General features: G+C 45.0%; 1 protein-coding gene across 1 annotated transcript in view; it reads left to right on the top strand.

Annotated features, from left to right (window-relative positions):
• CDCP1 (CUB domain containing protein 1) overlaps nucleotides 1-20,094 on the top strand; it is a 173,194-nt gene that overhangs the window by 64,077 nt on the left and 89,023 nt on the right. The window contains exon 3 of the mRNA XM_077491587.1: nucleotides 11,085-11,438. Within this exon, the coding sequence (XP_077347713.1) occupies nucleotides 11,085-11,438 (354 nt within the window). The remainder of the gene's footprint in view (nucleotides 1-11,084; nucleotides 11,439-20,094) is intronic.

The following is a 20,094-nucleotide window of genomic DNA, read 5'->3' as shown; positions in this document are numbered from 1 at the left end:
GGTGCCTGCCTTTGGGCAAATATCTCCTAAACCGTATAGGTTTAGGAGATATTTCTTGGACCTACAGGTAAGCCTTAATCTAGGCTTACCTGTAGGTCAAAGTGTGTTGTAAGGGTTTACAACCACTTTAATGACACTGGCAGGAAAGAGGTTAACATCACGGACAATCGGAGGGTTAAATGTGTCTCGAGGAGTGCTTTCTAACTGTGGGGGAAGTGCTTGTACTGTGGGAAGACGGAGATCCTGCTTAACAGAAACACAGGATCTCTGTCTTCCCTTGTCACAGAATGGCGATGTGCCTTGTTTATATAGGCAGACCGCCGTTCTGCCTCTCTCAGGAACAATCGCCGGGTCTCACTGATTGGCTCCCGCTGTGTCCAATCATAGCGGAAGCTGGTGGCGTGCTTGGGCAACACAGACCCGCAACAGCAAAATCGTGTACAGGTATGTGATTTCTTGCAGAAAAGGCCTGCAGTACATATGTGGGGCGGTTGGCAAGGGGTGTTAAAGACTTTACAAATGGTATTGAAGAAAAAGTATTGTTCAGAACCCTTATAAGACCTTGTACTAATGGATATTTAGCAGCTCCAGTTTGCCAAGACATAAAGTCCCTGAGGCTTTCTGACAATGCCCAAGGAGCCACATGTGCTGTACAGCCAACAAATACAAGTAAATGGCTGTACAGCACCTGTTGCGTGAATGCTGATATCTTTTACATCAGAGTTTATCAGCATGTGCGGCTTTTGTCCCTGAATATGCTGCTTTCATGTTTGGGGAGAAGAGCCGCATGCCCGGGTAAACACTGATTCAAAAACCACTGGGGTTTACCTGAGCACAGCCACATCACGTACAACCATTTACTTATATTGGTGACTATACATGGCACATGCGGCTCCCCAGTTGCCAAAGCACTGGCCATTTTATGCCTCAGCACATGTTCAGTGCAATTTCCCACCTAATGAGTTTGGTTGGACCGATAAACTGATAGGGTGCATGAGAGGCCGAGAGGTGAGTGGCTGTTTTGCAATCACCAGGAGTGTAGGCAACTCAGTTTTTTGGCATGGTATCATTTGGTATGCATAAAAGTGGTGAAAATGTCACTAAGTTAGTCAAGGGGCAATTTCAAGCATATGTATGCATTGGGCTGTTTGTGGCATTTTGGGATTTAGGGGGAATATCAAAGACCTGTTGAGCTTAGTGCAGAACTTTTAATTGGATCTCCCTCTAATTCTCACCCAGGATCGCCTTGGTAGTATGCATCCAGCCATGTTGGACGCAAAGCCAAGTTTCTTCTGGTGGTAGGTTTAAGAAGGTTGACAATATGTTGCTAAATTCTGTTAGTGGGGTCTCTGAGTAGGTGCCCCCATTTAAGGTTTGTTAAAACCAGGGCAAATTGCGTTTTTTCAGGCTGTTGTTTCAACGAATGCGTCTGGCCTGAATGTATCTTCAGCGTGGAAGCGGCTCTCAGAACAGAGTTAAGGAGGCTCTTGAATTGTGCATATTGTGGGAAGAACGACCCGCATATATTTCTGTTAGGGCTCATGCACACAGGACATTTTTACAGCTGCTGTTAGGGGCGCTTGACTTTTTTTTTAACTGCTTCTAAAACCCCCTCCATGTTGGCCTATGTGTCAATACACATCTAAACTGTCAGAGGCGTTTGGAGGCATAAGCGTTTAGGGACAGTAGAGAAAAAACGGCAGCCTGTGCTTTCAGGAGCTGGAAAACCGCATCTAAATGCAGCTATATGCGTCTAAACCTGTCAAGCCACGCTTGAGGTTTTTAGGTGTTTTAAAAAAAAAAAAGTAAAATAAAAAATACTGAAATACGCTAATGCCAAAAAAGCGCAATAACGGTAATTTAAACACGCAGCTAAACTCTGCTGTAGCATTGTCATTTTTAAAACGTCCTGTGTGCATGAGCCCTTAGAGCGTAGAAAAAAGTAATAGGGAGCCTCAAAAAGGATATATATATATATATATATATATATATATATATATATATATATATATATATATAATATAAAAAAAATTTTTTAGGCTAAGTTCACTTTATTTTTTCCCCTAAATTTCAGCTTCTCTGTGTACCAATCCAATATACCAATTAAAATACCGGTACCTCTGTTGCAGAAATGAAAAATCTTTCTATATATTCTAGGACAGGCTTAACCTCAGTGTCCAGTTTGTTCTATTGAAAACTCCTCCATTACTTCCTGGTATTTGTCCAGGGACATGGGATGTGAGTCAGTAAGTAGTTCAGCAGCTGACCTAGGGTTGCCACCTCATCCCTTTAAAACCGAAAACATATTGTAATTATACAGGTTGTTTGGCTTTAATAAAGGTGGTAATTAAATCCACTTAGCCACTTACCTGCAATAAATAGGCCCCCAAACCTGTGTAATTAATGTTTGGATTTAAGGGGATGAGGTGGCAACTCTAAGCTGATCTCATTAACACACCCAATGTACTGTTCACCGTCCAATATACAGTCAGTGTCTCCTGCACCTGTTTTGTACCTTATTTTCTTCTTGCTTAGTTCATTCGGTAGAGTGTGCAGGAGCTGAATGATCACATAAGTCTATGTGGTGCAGAGCTGTAGTATTGAAAACAGAAGACGTGTCCCTAGAAGTCAGTAAAGCTCACTATAAACAATACAATCTCCTTTAGATCCGCCATCAACTATGTAGCGCAAGATTGGATAGATAGGTGTGTTCTCCTATTATATAGTTTCGGTAAATTTAAAGGAGTTTGTACAATCTCTGTACCATCAGATTGTATAGTGTTTGGCCAACTTTATACACCTAAAATCATCTAGTCATGCTTTCGGTGCCATGAATTGTTAACGGCACCCCAAACGCCAAAGAAAACTCCCATTTTGCTATTTGCAAAGACATGCAACTCGGCAAAATGGGCAGTACAATTCGCACACCCCTCAACACACCAAAGTGCCCTATGAGCTACTTTGCCTCATTTGTTGCACATAGGGCAGCGCATTGAAATCAGAATGGGGGAAAAAAAGTGCCAAAAATGTTGTGTTTAATACACAAGATGTGAATGGGCCCTGAAAGTGAAATTGTTGTGTTTTATAAAAGAACTATTAGGCCGCGTACACACGCGGGGACTGTTCGCTGAAACTTTGTTCGTCAAACAGTTGCCGCAACAGTCCGCTCAAAATTTGCATGAGCGGACTTGCCCACACACGGGACTTTTTGAGCGGACTGTTTCAGCGAACTGTTTGCCAAACAGTTCGCTCAACTTTTGAAATGAACGGACTCGCCCACGTAAGGCGGAGGCAAGTCCGCCCATTTCGAGCACGTGTACAGGTAGGCGGGGCCCGCCGGCAGACCCCGACAACCAACGGCCAGGGTTGTCGGGAAGAGGCCCTTGTCCTCATCAACATGGGGACAAGGTGCTTTGGGGTGGGGGGGCCGCGCGGCCCCCCCTTCCCCAAGGCACCCCCCATGTTGAGGGCACGCGGCCTGGTACGGCTCAGGAGGGGGGGCGCGCTCGCTCGCCCCCCTTTCCTGGCCGGCCGGGTAGCGTGCTCCGACAAGGGTCTGTTGTGGACTTTGGGGGGGACCCCCACGCCGATTTTTTTCGGCGTTGGGGTTCCCCTTTAAGTCCATTCCAGGCGGCGGAGCCCGCGACGTCTCCGTCGCGGGCCCCGCCTACCTTCACACGCGCTCGAAATGAGCGGACTTTCCTCCGAGAGGGAACAGTTTGCTCATTTCGAAAGTAGCCTACACACGGGCGGACTGTTCGCTCAAACAAAGTTTCAGCGGACAGTTTTTCGGAATTTCCGAAAGACTTTGTCCGTCAAACTGTCCGCTGAAACTGTCCGCTGAAAGCCCACACACGGGCAGACTGTCCGCTGAAACACTGTTCAGCGGACAAAGTTGAGCGAACAGTCCGCCCGTGTGTACGCGGCCTTACACCTGAGTGTCTCCCTTCACTCCTACCCATGCATTTCTATAAAGCTGGCCATACACTATGCAATCTGATTATACAATCTCTGTACAATTTCCTTTAGATTTACTAGAACTATAGGAGGACCCACCTGAACACTCCAATCAATTTTTGTATCAAATCAGGCAGGCTTTTGGATTTCCTAGCTGATGGTAGATCCACAGGAGACTGTACAAGCAGATTGTTTATTGTATGGCTACCTTAACCACCCGACTCCCAGAAAATGTAACCCCCTTTCATGACCAGGCCATTTTTTTGCAATACAGTACATTGATAATTGCACGCTCATGCAAAGCTGTACCCAAATAAAATAATTACATTTTTTCCCCCCACAAATAGAGCTTTCTTTTGGTGGTATTTAATCACCACTGCGCCTTTTTATTTTATTTATTTTTTGGTGCAAAAAACCTGCAATTTTGAAAAAAATATTTTTTTTTTTACTTTCTGTTATAAAACATATCCGATATACAGTATATATATTTTTTAATCATATTTTATAAATTTAGGCCAAATTATATTATGCTACATATTTTTTGCTAAAACAAATCCCAATAAGCGTATATTGATTGGTCTGTGCAAAATTAATAGCATTTCCAAACTGTGGGATATATACTGGATTTTATATTTATCTATTTGTTATACTAGTAATGGCAGCAATCAGCGACTTATAGCAGGGCTGTGATATTGTTGCGGGCAATCAGACACTGACACTTTTGACACTTTGCCGGAATCAGTGACACTAATGCAATGATCAGTGCTAAAATATATGCAATGTCACTACTAAAGAGACTGGCTGGGAAAGGGTTAAACATCTATTGTGATCAAATGGTTAACTGTGTGCCTAGCCAGTGTTTTACTGTACTATGTGTGCTGCTTTTACTAAGGGAAGAGATTGATTTTATTACCCGCTTTGCAGAGACATAAAATCCATCCCTTCTCCCCTGTCAGAACAGAATTAGCGGGTACCAGCGGACATCCAGTGCCCAGCATAATATAATTACAGCAGAAGCAGCCTGCCAGTGGCAGTAAATCTGCTATGGGCGGTAAGTAACTGGCTAAAGTAAGAAGTAGGAATGTTGGTGGAAATAAGAATTGAGGTCCAGTAATGAGGGAGGGTGTGGTCCATGGTGGTAAAACACAACCTATTCTGTGATGCAGTAAGCAGTGTATGATGGGATATGAAGTTTCCTGGATGAAACTGAGTCAGGTCTCAGCATTTTCTTTTTACATTTTGGGCAGAGAGGTGAAGATTCAAAGCTGCCATGTACCTAGGTAAGTGAAAGGTAAGAACATTGAGATGGATTGAGCAGAAAAGACATGAGAATAGGCTTCTATTATGAAAAGTAAAATTCTGTCTGAAAGGGTGAACTTCGCCTTTAAGTAAGTTTTTATATTGGATTATTCAAAATAACTATTGGTTGTATTGCTATTACAATACAGATGTCATAAAATGAAAGTGAATGCTGTGACTTTAGGTGTCTTTTGGGTAATTTAAGTAAATGGGTTTGAGTTGACCATGCACTGATTGGATTACAGTAGGTGATGGTGGATGAGAATATTGCTTCACACCTTTACCATTGGAGGATCTTTCATGACAGCACAAAAATACCTATTGGGGCAGTGGTGTAGCTAAAGTGAATGAGTATTGGGTGTAATTCTTTGATCATTTTTCTGTTTGCCAGTGTATTGTGCTACTGTTGGAACTACTAATTGGTTGTTCTCAAGCAGACTATAATGATTATGTAGCATTTATGAGTCCAACTGTACTTTATAAGCAGTAAAAGAGCTTTGAAGCTTCATTCACATTAGTGTGATTTTTAGATGCAGAATGGAATGATGATGAAAATCATTGTTTTCAGTGGTGCCTGTTCAAATCAATGCAAATTATCAGTGCAGAGCGATGTTAGCAAAGGTTCCAAAACTATTATGGTGCGATTCCAGTATGATTTTTTGCTCTGTAGAATATACAAACCTTATCAAAGTTGCATCCAAGTTACACTACATCAGGGGTGTCCAAACTTTTTTCAAAGAGGGCCAGATTCGATGAAGTGAACATGTGTGAGGGCCGACCATTTTGCCTGACATTCTTTGAACCATTAAAATTCGGTCATTCGAGCACTCATACCTGGCCCAACAAAAATTCTTGTGCCTTTGTCGCGCTCGTTTGCCCGACACACAGACGAATGCTCTGTTCTTTAGGGGTACCGTTAAGTCTTAATGGTACCCCACACATTGGAAACATGGGGTGCTTTTGGTGCAGCGCAATTAAAAAAAAAAAAAAGCTCTGGGACTTCTTTCCCTGCATTTTTGTGGGTATGGAAGCCCATTGAAATGCATGGGCTGCCCTACACACAGCATGCAGCCATGCAGATGTGAGCCAAGGGCTTATTGGAGGGGCAGTAAAACTACATGGTTAAGCTGTTTTTACCACCCCCAACTTCTCCCCCTTTAGCTGCAGAGGGAGCAGCTGGGGGTGTACACATGCTGTGGCTGCAGCTGGAGGTATGCTCAGGGTGAATGGGCCTACACTGCAACTACCCCGCAACTGTGTGGACTGCACAGTTGCGGTATAGTGATGCTACATTTACGGGCTTAAAACAGGTGGTGAGGAGGCAACATAATGCCTCTTTACCACCTTTCAAATGCCTCTAAAAAGCGATCTGTATATGGATTGCTTTTCAGAGGAGCAGCAATCCTGGCTGCTATCACACACACAAGCACCACAAAAGCAGTTCTGATGGTACAAGAATGGGGGGGGGGGTCTGGATTAAAAGTAACACACATGCATACACATACACACAGACATACACACATACAGACACATGCATACACATACAGACACATGCATATACTTACATACATACAGACACATGCACACACACACACATACAGACACATGCACACACGTACATACATACATACATACATACATACATACATACAGGCACATACATACATACAGACATACACGCACATACAGACATACACACACACACACACACACACACACACACACACACACACACAGATACATACAGACACACATGCTGCACACACATACATGCACATACGCATACATACAGACATACATGGACACACACACACATGCAATCATACATGCACAGACACACACACACATGCAGACACACACACACACAGACACACATGCACATACAGACACACATACACACACACATACATACATACATACAGACAGACATGCACACACACACACACACACACATATAGACACACATGCACACACATACATACAGACATGCACACACATGCACAGACACACATACATACAGACACACATACATACAGATACACATGCACACACACACATACACACATGCACACATACATACATACATACATACAGACACACATGCACACACATGCATACAGACAGACATGCACACACATACATACATACATACATGCACACACACACATACAGACAGACATGCACACACACACACATACAGACAGACATGCACACACACACACACACATACAGACAGACATGCACACACACATACAGACAGACACGCACACACACATACAGACAGACATGCACACACACATACAGACACACATGCACATACATACAGACACACATGCACATACATACAGACACACATGCACATACATACAGACACACATGCACATACATACAGACACACATGCACATACATACAGACACACATGCACATACAGACAGACACACATGCACACACATACATACATACAGACACACATGCACATACATACAGACACACATGCACATACATACAGACACACATGCACATACATACAGACACACATGCACATACATACAGACACACATGCACATACAGACAGACACACATACAGACACACATGCACACACATACATACATACAGACACACATGCACACACACACACATACACATAAATGAAGCCTTTTTAAAACGAATCTAGCTTGTAGTACAGTACCTTTCCATTCCATTTCCTCATTCAGCCGGGTACTGCACTGTAGGGGGAAGCAGAGAGCACAGCACACTCCTCTGCACTTTACTTTCACTTTTGAAGCCGACGGAGCTTCACACAGTGCCGGGGATCGGCTCATTTGACAGCCCTGTTCCCGCAGCACACCAGGCGGGCCGTTCAAAACCGGACTGCGGGCCGCGATTGGCCCGCGGGCCGGACTTTGGACATGCCTGCACTACATAATGGAATTGTAAGTCTGATCAAAATCTGATGCATTGCATTATCCCATCATTTATTATGTAATCTCATGTCCAGTCATGTTTGTTATAACATTATTTTATCTTCTTGTCCATGCTATGGATTTTTTACATTTAATGTTCGTGTGTGTGTATATATATGTATTAATGTATGTGTGTATAATATATATATATAAAATATAATATAATATAATTTTTTATTTTTTTTTGCTGTTATTAGTTGCAAGTGCCTCTTGTATGTTTTCTTTACACTTCATAATTCTTAAATAAAATAAAAAAAGTTCTCCTCTTCTGGTATATGACTCTGACTCTGTCCCGCCTCAAAGCTATCTATCCTTCGACCTCAAACCGATGTTGGCATTGCTGGAGAGGTGGTGGTACTTTGCTCCATATCTACTGGCAGTACCTCTTTTGCTTTCCTACTGGAGATTGATCCAGGACCTTCTCTAGAGGCTCTTTATGGTGGATATCCTGTTTGTATCCTAAGGTATTTCTACTGAGTCTACTATCCAATAGCTTGCACAAGTTGGCTAAGAAATTTCATGTGCGATATTCTTAGTTACTAGGTGTCTTATAGCCCTCCAGTAGAAGCGGCAAACACCCCCGACCTCTATGCTAGGATAAAAAAAACGTAGAAACTATGGAGTCTCTAACAGCCAGTCTCGCCGACTTGGTCGAGCTGCATAATGCAATATGGGAGACTTGGTACTTGCAGAGAAGACCCCCGTCTTTTTGTCTGTATTGATGGTAAGCTCTCATCCTCCCCAGGAGCATTACATTCACCTCTCTACTGTTCCTCTGACCTCTTCTCCTTCATTTCTACTCTGTCTTCCGTTTTTATTGTTGGTATTTTTGGACTGTTTTCGAGGACTCTTGTAAAAAGGCTGCTAAACTTAGGCTGGTCCCTTCTGGGACTGTTCCTGACTGAAGCTATTTCCAAAGCCAGGTGGCTTACTATTTAACAACTTAGTACTGAAAGGTTTTACCCGTTAATGACCAGGCAATTTTTTGCGATTCGGCACTGCATTATTTTAGCTGACAATTGTCGTGTGACGCCGTACCCAAACACAATTGCCTTTTTTTTCCCCCACAAATAGAGCTTTCTTTTGGTGGTATTTGATCACCTCTGTGGTTTTTATTTTTTGTGCTATAAACAAAAAAAGGCAGACAATTTGGAAAAAGGAAAAAAAAAATCTGATGCAGCAGTGTGAACCTAGCCTGAAACAAGCCACCTCTGATCTCTAGCTGAATGTACTGTAAAGTATTGCATCCTCAAAGATCCTAAAGCCGCGTACACACGTAGCCGTCTGTCCGACGTACTTAGTCTGATGGACGTCCGCCAAACTGTCCGTCGGAATTTTCGAACGGGCTACTTGTCCACACACGGCACTTTTTCAGCGGACTAATACGGCTTACTAAGTCCGCCGTACTTTCGAAATGAACGGACTCGCCCACACACGCGGAGGAAAGTCCGCTCATTTCGAGCAGGTCTCCAGGTAGGCGGGGCCCGCGAAGGAGACGTCGCTGGCCCCGCCGCCTGGTATGTACTTAAAGGGGAACCCCAACGCGAAAAAAATCGGCGTGGGGGTCCCCCCCCCAAGTCCACAACAGACCCTTGTCCGAGCACGCTACCCGGCCGGCCAGGAAAGGGGGGCGAGCGAGCGCCCCCCCCCTCCTGAGCCATACCAGGCCGCGTGTCCTCAACATGGGGGGTGCCTTGGGGTGGAGGGGCCGCGCTACCGGTCTCCTTCGCGGGCCCCGCCTACCTGGAGACCCGCTCGAAATGAGCGGACTTTTCTCCGGGCGGGAAAAGTCCGCTCATTTCAAAAGTACGGCGGACTGGCACACACACGGCCGGATTGTCCGCCGAAATGCGAGCACGGCGGGCAGATTGATGTGCAATCCAAAATTCTAAGTCCGCCGTAATGTCAGGTCAAAAAAGTATGCCGGAGGCTACACACGGGGGGATTGTTTGGCGGACTTGAGTTTGCCGGACTTTTCCACCGGATTGTTTGATCGTGTGTACGCGGCATTAGAGTTCCCAATAAAGACTCTAAGTGAAGTTTCAGTTAAGTCCCCATTTGCATCTGGCGATTTGGGATCGTGGGTAGAATCGCTCCATTTCCAGTTTTCACGGCATTAGTGCCAAAACACACTATGCATGTTTTGGGTGCCATTAATTGTTCATGGCACCTCAAACATAGAGCGGTTTTGCCATGATTGTCGTGGCAAACTGCATTGCATGAAGCTTGTTGCCAAAAATAAGCTTCTGCTCCTTTTTTGGATGACAAGCTTTGTGCAATGCTGATTGCTGCATGATTTATTGTGGCAAAAGTGCACTGCGTTTGAGGAGCCATTAAAAATGATTGGCACCCAAACACATGTGGTACGTTTTGCCACTATTGCAGTGTGATTTGGAATCACGGGCAGAATCAATGTGATTCTACCCACAATCCCAATTCACTAGATGTGAATGGGGCTTAACAGCTTTAGAGGCATCTGCTGGGCGTTTACATCAAGGAACTGGCAGACGGGTAAGATCTGATCTCCACAGCTCTTGAACACAATTTTCTCCACAATACCTATAGCTACAGAGTTGAATGTATCACTTCTTGTAAAGTATTTTATTGCTTGTGCCGAATTATTGATGAGCTCAGGTAGGTATATTTTTGTATCCTAGTCTGAACCCACCTGAGTTATCGTGTCAGGAAGCAGTTACTGTAGGCCAGGAAATGCCATGTCTGAACACTCCTAAGGTCATCCCTATTCAGAATGTGTTAATAATGTAGTATGCATAGTGTGGGCATAGGCTCACTTTATATTGTATGTTGGTTATTCAGTTATAGTCTACAGTTATTGTTTTTTTTTTTTTGTTCTTTTTTCTAGATTGTGATTATGGCGCTTGTCCTTTAAATGTAAGCCTGCTACCTTCAAGTTTAAATAGCTTAAATCGGACATTTTTTTGGCACATATCAGCCATCAGAAGCAATGGTCTTGTACTTGGCTTCCCTAATCCATGGCTACAACAGATCCATCCATCAGATAATTGTCCAGACCTATTAAATTTCAAGATCAGCACTTTCTCAAGTGACGTACCAGTCAACATTGGAACCTTCTGCAGGAATGGGACTGCCTCTCGAATTAAAGTCCATGAAAGAGGGGTTGTTGCTCTAAGTCTGCCTTGGACTCAGAGCATTAAAGACCCTGTGTTCAGTGTGGCGAACCGATCCTCCATCCAAAGTATGTCTTATGTTAAATAATAATTTGTGGTACCTTTTTTGTAATGATTTTCTATGAAGCTTTTTTGATTCAAATTAAGAGGGTTGTATCAGGCAGAATACATGATTTTAAGAGTTCATTCAGATGGGCGATTAAGCCTCAGTGCGGAGCCACTGCAGATGCTTGTGCATCCACCTCTGAGCTGTGTGCAGGCAGCCCAAAGACCATAGAAGCGTATGCACACACGGTGGCTGCATAGACACAATTGCATTAAAGTATAACATGCAGGCAGGAAAGGGTGCACAGATCCAAAAGCAGAGTCTCTTCTTGGAGGATGTACTCAATTGTCCATCTGAATGAGCCCTAAATAGTTATTTTTCTGATAGATGAATTGTGTAAATGTATATATACAGTGGTGTGAAAAAGTGTTTGCCCCCTTCCTCATTTCCTGTTCCTTTGCATGTTTGTCACACTTAAGTGTTTCGGAACATCAAACCAATTTAAACAATAGTCAAGGACAACACAAGTAAACACAAAATGCAATTTGTAAATGAAGGTGTTTATTATTAAAGGTGAAAAAAAATCCAAACCATCATGGCCCTGTGTGAAAAAGTGATTGCCCCCTAAACCTAATAACTGGTTGGGCCACCCTTAGCAGCAACAACTGCAACCAAGCGTTTGCGATAACATGCAATGAGGCTTTTACAGCGTCCTGGAGGAATTTTGGCCCACTCATCTTTGCAGAATTGTCCTAATTCAGTTACATTAGAGGGTTTTCGAGCATGAACGGCCTTTTTAAGGTCATACCACAACATCTCAATAGGATTCAGGTCAGGACTTTGGCTAGGCCACTCCAAAGTCTTCATTTTGTTTTTCTTCAGCCATTCGGTGGTGGACTTGCTGGTGTGTTTAGGATCATTGTCCTGCTGCAGAACCCAAGTTCGTTTCAGCTTGAGTACACGAACAGATGGTCGGACATTCTCCTTCAGGATCTCTTGGTAGACAGCAGAATTCATAGTTCCTTTTATCACGGCAAGTCTTCCAGGTCCTGAAGCAGCAAAACAGCCCCAGACCATCACACTACCACCACCATATTTTACTGTTGGTATAATGTTCTTTTTATGAAATGCAGTGTTCCTTCTACGCCAGATATACTTGGACACACACCTTCCAAAGAGTTCCACTTTTGTCTCATCGGTCCACAGAATGTTGTCCCAAAAGTCTTGGGGATCATCAAGATGTGTTGTGGAGAAATTGAGACGAGCTTTGATGTTCTTTTTGCTCAGCAGTGGTTTTCTCCTTGGAACTCTGCCATGCAGGCCATTTTTGCCCAGTCTTTTCCTGATGGTGGAGGCATGAACGCTGACCTTAACTGATGCAAGTGAGGCCTGCAGTTCCTTGGACGTTGTTGTGGGGTCTTTTGTGACCTCTTAGATGAGTCGTCTCTGCACTCTTGGGGTAATTTTGGGCGGCCGGCCACTCCTGGGAAGGTTCGCCACTGTTCCATGTCTTTGCCATTTGTGGATAATGGCTCTCACTGTGGTTCGCTGGATTCCCAAAGCTTTGGAAATGGCTTTATAACCCTTTCCAGACTGATAGATCTCAATTACTTTCTTTCTCAATTGTTCCTGAATTTCTTTGGGTCTCTGCATGATGTGTAGCTTTTAAGGATCTTCTGGTGGACCTTACTGTGTCAAGCAGCTCCTATTTAAGTGATGCCTTGATTGTGAACAGGTGTGGCAATAATCAGGCCTGGGTGTGGCTAGAGAAATTGAACTCAGGTGTGGACAACCACAGTTATAGTATGTTTTAACAAGGGGGGCAATCACTTTTTCACACAGGGCCATGATGGTTTGGATTTTTTTTCACCTTTAATAATAAACACCTTCATTTACAAATTGCATTTTGTGTTTTCTTGTTTTGTCCTTGACTATTGTTTAAATTGGTTTGATGTTCCGAAACACTTAAGTGTGACAAACATGCAAAGGAACAGGAAATGAGGAAGGGGGCAAACACTTTTTCACACCACTGTATTTATTAGCACATAGAATATTGACTGCAGTCTACTGATATTTTATTAGCTGGTCTCTTTAACCAGTCATTTTCATGAACTCTTTTCTCCATTAATCTTACTGAGTCCCAGAGCATTTATCTAGTTTCAACAGGATGTCTCTGTTCCATATGCCTTTTTAGCAATTTTTAGACCACCCTAACATATTACGTATATATTTTTTAGGGCAGGGATTTAAAGTATAACTAAAGGCAAAAATGTGTTTTGTTTGTGTTTTAAGATTGGAGAGGGATTACAACACCTGTCAGGTTTTTATTGCTGTTCGTGTCCGTATTATGGAAATTCACACCTTATATTTGACCATTACCGAAAGTAAAGCAGACTGAAAATCCCAAATTTTTGAGTGCTCATCAGAAAATGAATAGAGGACAGATCTTCAAATAAGTAACCCAGTTCTTGTGACCCTGCTAACTACCATGGATTTCCCTTACCTGAAAGGGATTTCCTCTCACTTCCTGTTGTGATATTGGGACAGGAAGTGATGGGAAACCTTCCTAATGCCACACAAATATTAAAGAAGAAAAATTAACTGGTTATAACTAACAGTTCTACTTTCATTTGGTAGCCAATTTATATAATTTCTTAATCGTACAGGACACAGACAAAGTATTCATATAACCCTACCCCACTCTCTGAATGATCAGTTTTGTGCTAGTTTCCTAAGGTGATAGACCTCTATACCCAGACTCCACGTTGTGGGGACAGCCAGTATTTTTGCTTCAGGCACTGTATCCTGCATTGAAACTCACTTTGGCACTTGGTGTAATGTACAGGTCCAAGGCTGTGAAAGACCAGGGCTATATTTACAGTAAATTGCATTCACTACTATGTGACGGTATCAAATTTGGCGCTAAAACTTAGCACCAAATGTACTGTATGGCTACATCACACTGCAAGTCACATTTTACCACTATTCCCAGCTAGAACCTTAAAATTATACTCGGGGCCCTTTCCTCCTGTCCTTTCACCTCTAGGATTTGCTACAGGATGGTATACACTGAAGTTGCTGCAATTTGCTTATTGACACACTTACATTTTACACCCTATTCTGAGTGCTCAGGGCTGTTGTCTGGCACTTTCCAACATTTTCCAAACTTTTCTCTTGTCCCACCCACCTGTCTCTCATAAACAAGGCAATACATTCTGTGACACAGTCATATTAAAGCAAACAGCTTGAATAGTAAAAGAATATGAGAAATGTAAGTATAAAACCTCTGCCAGAAGCCCTCATCCCTTTCTTTGGCTCTGAACTTAGGTTTAACTGTTCCATAGCCTAATACCCACACACATTTTGTTAAGTTGTTTTGTTTTATCATAAAAAAAAAAAAATTTTAAATGTATTACGTTATTTTATAAAGGAAGTCTGGGGAACCTTCTTTGGCAGAGAGGCCTTGAACAATTGCCCCTTTCCCCCCCTTAGTAATCTGGCTCTGCATACAAGCAGCCTACCTGACAAAAGTAAAATTTTCTGACAAAGTCACAAATCCTCTGACAAATAATGGGTTTAATACAACAATTTTTACCCAAGGCTCAAAAATGCCACACGTCTTCTTTTACTCCCATTTCTCTACTTGGGTCGGATTACAATATGCCTGCCCTAGTCATGGCAGGCACAAAAGGGTATGAAGAGGACATTTGAGTCAGTATTGGAGGAAAAATGTTCTTTGCCAGATGTCATTTATTGAAGTGAAAGTTATATACAACATGCACACTAATGTGCAAAAGCTTTAATATAGCATTCCTAACATCTGCTGTTAAAAGTCAGAAGAGTGAAAACAAACCTTTTAAATGTTTTTTTTTTTTTTTTTTTTTTAATTTAATACATTTTTAATTTTGTTAATTTAATTAATTTAAATTTTTTTATTTATTTTAATGTAGTTAATGCAGGGTTGGACAAATCCAGGTCATCGGTGTAAAAATCTTCTTGGTGACCCAGTACATCCATTCTTTGAGTTGGCAGCATAGTCTGCTTATGTATAAAACGGCCTGGGCACCACTAATTACATTTGTTGAGTTCCCTAAATCCCACTGTGCTGCCTTTTAAAGAAGTTCCTTTAGCCCCCCCCCCAACATAGCCGCTTATTGCAGTGGACTTACTCCTTCCCTCTAGCTCTGCTCTTCTGGTGCAATACTAAGCAGCCCACATTGATGTTATTCAGTTTCATAATTGATTCCCAGAGTGGGAAAGTAGTTACAGGCAGAATAAAAGACAGATTGTGCAGACAAGACAACAGCAGTACCATACTTGGGGCCGGTGTCATGTTAAATAGTGTCCGCTGTGTACTGCGCATGCACAGTACACATGACAAGCAGATTCGGAAAATAGCCGAGGAAGATGAACTGCACCTGCGCCGTGAGTCCAGGTTCAAGCCCCACCATTAGGCTCGGTTCACACAGGGGCGACTCAGATCCGACTTCAGGTCGCCCCTAGTCGCCTTAAGTCGCGCTACATGTAAAAATCCATGTAAGTGAATGAGAGCCGCCTTAACGCACACTCCTGAAGTTGCTCCGACTTCAGAAAAGGTTCCTGTACTACTTAAATCCGACTTGTAGGCGACTGTTACCCATTGATTTCAATGGAGGTCGCCTCCAAGTCGGAACTCCGTCTATATGGAGGCGACTCTCACAGAATTATCCACTCTAAAGAGGGAACTCCACGCCAAATTTATTTTTAAAAAAATAGCGTTGGTTCCCCCTCCGAGAGCATACCAGGCCCTTAGGTCCGGTATGGATTTTAAGGGGAACACCCTACGCCGAAAAAATGGCCCCCCCCAGATCCATACCAGAGCCTTATCCGAGCATGCTACCCAGCTGGCCAGGAAAGGGGGTGGGGGATGAGCGAGCGCCCCCCCCCCCCCCCCCGAGCCATACCAGGCTGCGTGCCCTCAACATGGGGGGGGTGCCTTGGGGAAGGGGGGGCCGTGCGCCCCCCCCCACCCCAAAAGCACCTTGTCCCCATATTGATGAGGACAAGGGCCTCTTCCCAACAACCCTGGCCGTTGGTTGTCGGGGTGTGCGGGCAGTGGGCTTATCGGAATCCGGGAGCCCCCTTTAATAAGGGGGCCCCTGGATGCCGGCCCCCCACCCTATGTGAATGAGTATGGGGTACAATGTACCCCTACCCATTCACCTGTGGAAAAGAAAATTAAAAAAACACAACACACAAGGGTTAAAATAGTTTATTGCACAGCTCCGGGGGTCTTCTCGCCAGACTCCTCCGCTATCTTCTGCTAGCTCTTTTACTAGCGGAGGAGCCCAGCTTTCTTCTTCGCCGCCGCCCTCTTCTTCCAATTTCGGGGGTCTTGTCCCCCCTCTTCAGTAGTTCTTGCCGAGCCACCGCGCCTTCTTCTAGCTCTTTTACAATCGGTGGCCCGGTTTTCTGTTGCCGCTGTCTTCTGTTCGTCTCTTCTTCTCTTCAGGAGATGTTGCCTCGTCGCTGTCTCTGCTCACAATGACAGGGATGCGGCGTGCGGCGACTTGTATAGGGACATCCCGCATGATGTCACCGCCCATTATGATGTCACAGTCCCAGAGGATGCTGGGACTGTGACATCATAATGGACGGGGACATCATCCGGTGATGTCCCTATATAAGTCGCCGCATGCCGCGTCCCTGTCATTGTGATCAGAGACAGCGACAAGGCAACATCTCCCGAAGAGAACAACAGAAGACGGTGACAGTGGCAGTGGCAAGAAGAACCGAAGAGGGGGACAAGACCCCCGAAGTCGGAAGAAGAGGGCGGCAGCGAAGAAGAAAGCCGGGCTCCTCCGCTAGTAAAAGAGCTAGCAGAAGATAGCGGAGGAGTCCGACGAGAAGATTCTCAGAGCTGTGCAATAAACAATTTTAACCCTTGTGTGTTGTGTTTTTTTTACATTTTTTTTTTCCACAGGTGAATGGGTAGGGGGTACATTGTACCCCATACTCCTTCACATAGGGTGGAGGGCCGGGATCCGGGGGCCCTCTTATCAAAGGGGGCTCCTGGATTCCGATAAGCCCGCAGACCACGACAACCATTGGCCAGGGTTGTCGGGAAGAGGCCCTTGTCCTCATCAACATGGGGACAAGGTGCTTTGGGGTGGGGCACCCCCCATGTTGAGGGCATGCGGCCTGGTGTGGCTCAGGAGGGGAGGGGGGTGCTTGCTCGTCCCCACCCCCTTTCCTGGCCAGCCGGGTAGCGTGCTCAGATAAGGGTCTGGTATGGATCTGGGGGGACCCCCACGCCATTTTTTCGGCATGAGGGGTTGCCCTTAAAATCCATACTGGACCTAAGGGCCTGGTATGCTCTCGGAGGGGGAGCCCATGCCGTTTTTTTTTTTAATTTGCCGTGGAGTTCCCTCTTGAGAGCTCATTCTCTGATTGGCCACGGCAAAAGTCGCCTGGCCTGGGGCGACTTAAAGTCATGTTGTAAGTCGCCCCAAGTCGTGTCCAAGTTGCCTCCAAAAGTCATGTTGAAAGTCGTGTTGCCCCTGTGTGAACCGACCCTTAAAGTGGACATAGAGTTAGAATAAAAAGAGGTTGGGCGGGGGTTACACTTGGACTCACGGCGCAGGCGCCGTTCATCTTTTTTAACTTGTGCTCCGTACTGCACAAGTGATGCGACTGCGCAGTACACAGCGGACACTATTCGATAGCCGGACATTTTTGGACAGAACACCGGAGTAACATAGGGGCTTGTGGAGCTGCAGCTCCAGGCCCCTCCCTCAATATAGGCCCATGCCAGTGGCTTATCAATATCTGTGTGCCTTCTTGAAGGAAGAGGAGCCCTCTGTGCACTGCACACATGGAAGAGACAAGTGTTAGTCACTGCAGCCAAGGCTTGTCTCTGCAGATGTCTGACTGACAGGATCTGTTACACCCACACAGATCCTCCGTGTCTGGGAGCTGTCTGGGGGAGGGGCGCTGATGTCCTAACCAGCAGGAGCCCGGGAGGAAGGACATCTCCCATGCTGTTGACTTAAGGTTAGTGAATTTGTTAGGGAGGTGTTGTATAATTATTGTGCTAGGGAACACGCTGCTGCTTCCCCCCCATGTCATGCGCTCTCTTGTGCCCACCATGTCATGCGCTCTCTTGTGCCCACTATGTCATGTGCTCTCTTGTGCCCAGTGCCCACCATGCCATGTGCTGTGCATTGCAGTGCCCACTATGTTGTGCTGTGTTGCAGTGCTCCCCATGTCATGTGCATTGCAGTGCCCCCATGTAATGTGCTGTGCCCAGTATGTCATTTGCTGTGCATTGCAGTGCTCACTATGTAATGTGCAGTGCCCACCATGTCATGTGCTGTCCATTGCATTGCTCTTCATGTGATGTGCAGTGCCCACTATGCCGTGCTGTGCCTTGCAGTACCCACCATGTAATGTGCAGTGCCCACTATATCGTGCTGTGCCTTGCAGTGCCCACCATGTGCTGTGCCCACCATGTCATGTGCATTGCAGTGCCCCCATGTCACGTGCTGTGCATTGCAGTTCCCCCGTGCAATGTGCTGTGCCCAGTATGTCATTTGCTGTGCATTTCAGTGCTCACCATATAATGTACAGTGCCCACCATGTCATGTGCTGTACAGTGCCGTGCCCTCCATGTAATGTGCCGTTCATTGCACTGCTCTTCATGTGATTTGCAGTGCCCACTATGTTGTGCTGTGCCTTGCAGTACCCACCATGTCATGTGATGTGCCCACCATGTCATGTGATGTGCCCACCATGTGATGTGCCCACCATGTCATGTGCTGTGGCTTGCAATGCCCGCTATATAAGTTGCCATATCCACCATGTCATGTGCTGTGCCATGCAGTGATCCCACCATGTGATGTGCAGTGCCCAACATGTAATATGCTGTTCCATGCAGTTCCCACCATGTCAGGTGCTGTTCTGTGCACACCCTGCCATGTGTTGTGCTCAGCATGTAGTGTGTTGTTCCCACTGTGTAATGTACTGTGCTGTTCAGCAGTGCCCAACATGTAATATGCCGTTCCTAACATGTAATGTGCAGTTGCATTGCCCACCATGAAATGTGCTATGCCATGCAGTGCCCACCATGTAATGTGCTGTGCCCACCATGTGATGTGCTGTGTCATGCAGTGCCCACCATGTAATGTGCTGTGTCATGCAGTGTTTACCATGTAAATTGCTGTGCAGTGCCCACCATGTCATTTGCTGTACATTGTCCACCATGGAATGTGTCATGCAGTACCCACAATGGAATGTGTCGTGCAGGGCTCAAGTCACCATGTCATGTGCGGTGTCCACTATTTAATGTGTTGTGCTCACAATGTAATTGCCTGTGCTGTGTCGTGCAGTGCCCACCAATGTGCTCAACGGAATGTGGTATGCAGGGCTCACCATGTCATGTGCGGTGTCCACCATTTAATGCGCTGTGCTCACAATGTAATGTGTTGTGTCGTGCAGTGCCCACCTTGTGCTGTGCCCACTATACCATGTGCAGTGCCCGACATATAATGTGCAGTGCCCACCAGGTAATGTGCTCAGCTGTGCCCGCCATGTCATGTGCTGTACCCACCATATAAGGTCCTGTGCCCACCTTGTGCATGTGCTGTTGAGCTCACCATGCAATGTGCTGTGCCTACCTTGTAATGTGCTATATTGGGCAG

This window comes from Lithobates pipiens, unplaced genomic scaffold, assembly GCF_037356315.1.
Source record: "Lithobates pipiens isolate NorthernLeopardFrog02 unplaced genomic scaffold, aLitPip1_a1.2 Scaffold_19, whole genome shotgun sequence".
NCBI lineage: Eukaryota > Metazoa > Chordata > Amphibia > Anura > Ranidae > Lithobates > Lithobates pipiens.
The sequence above is the reverse complement of the archived record's forward strand: the minus strand, read 5'-3'. Positions and strand labels throughout refer to the sequence as shown.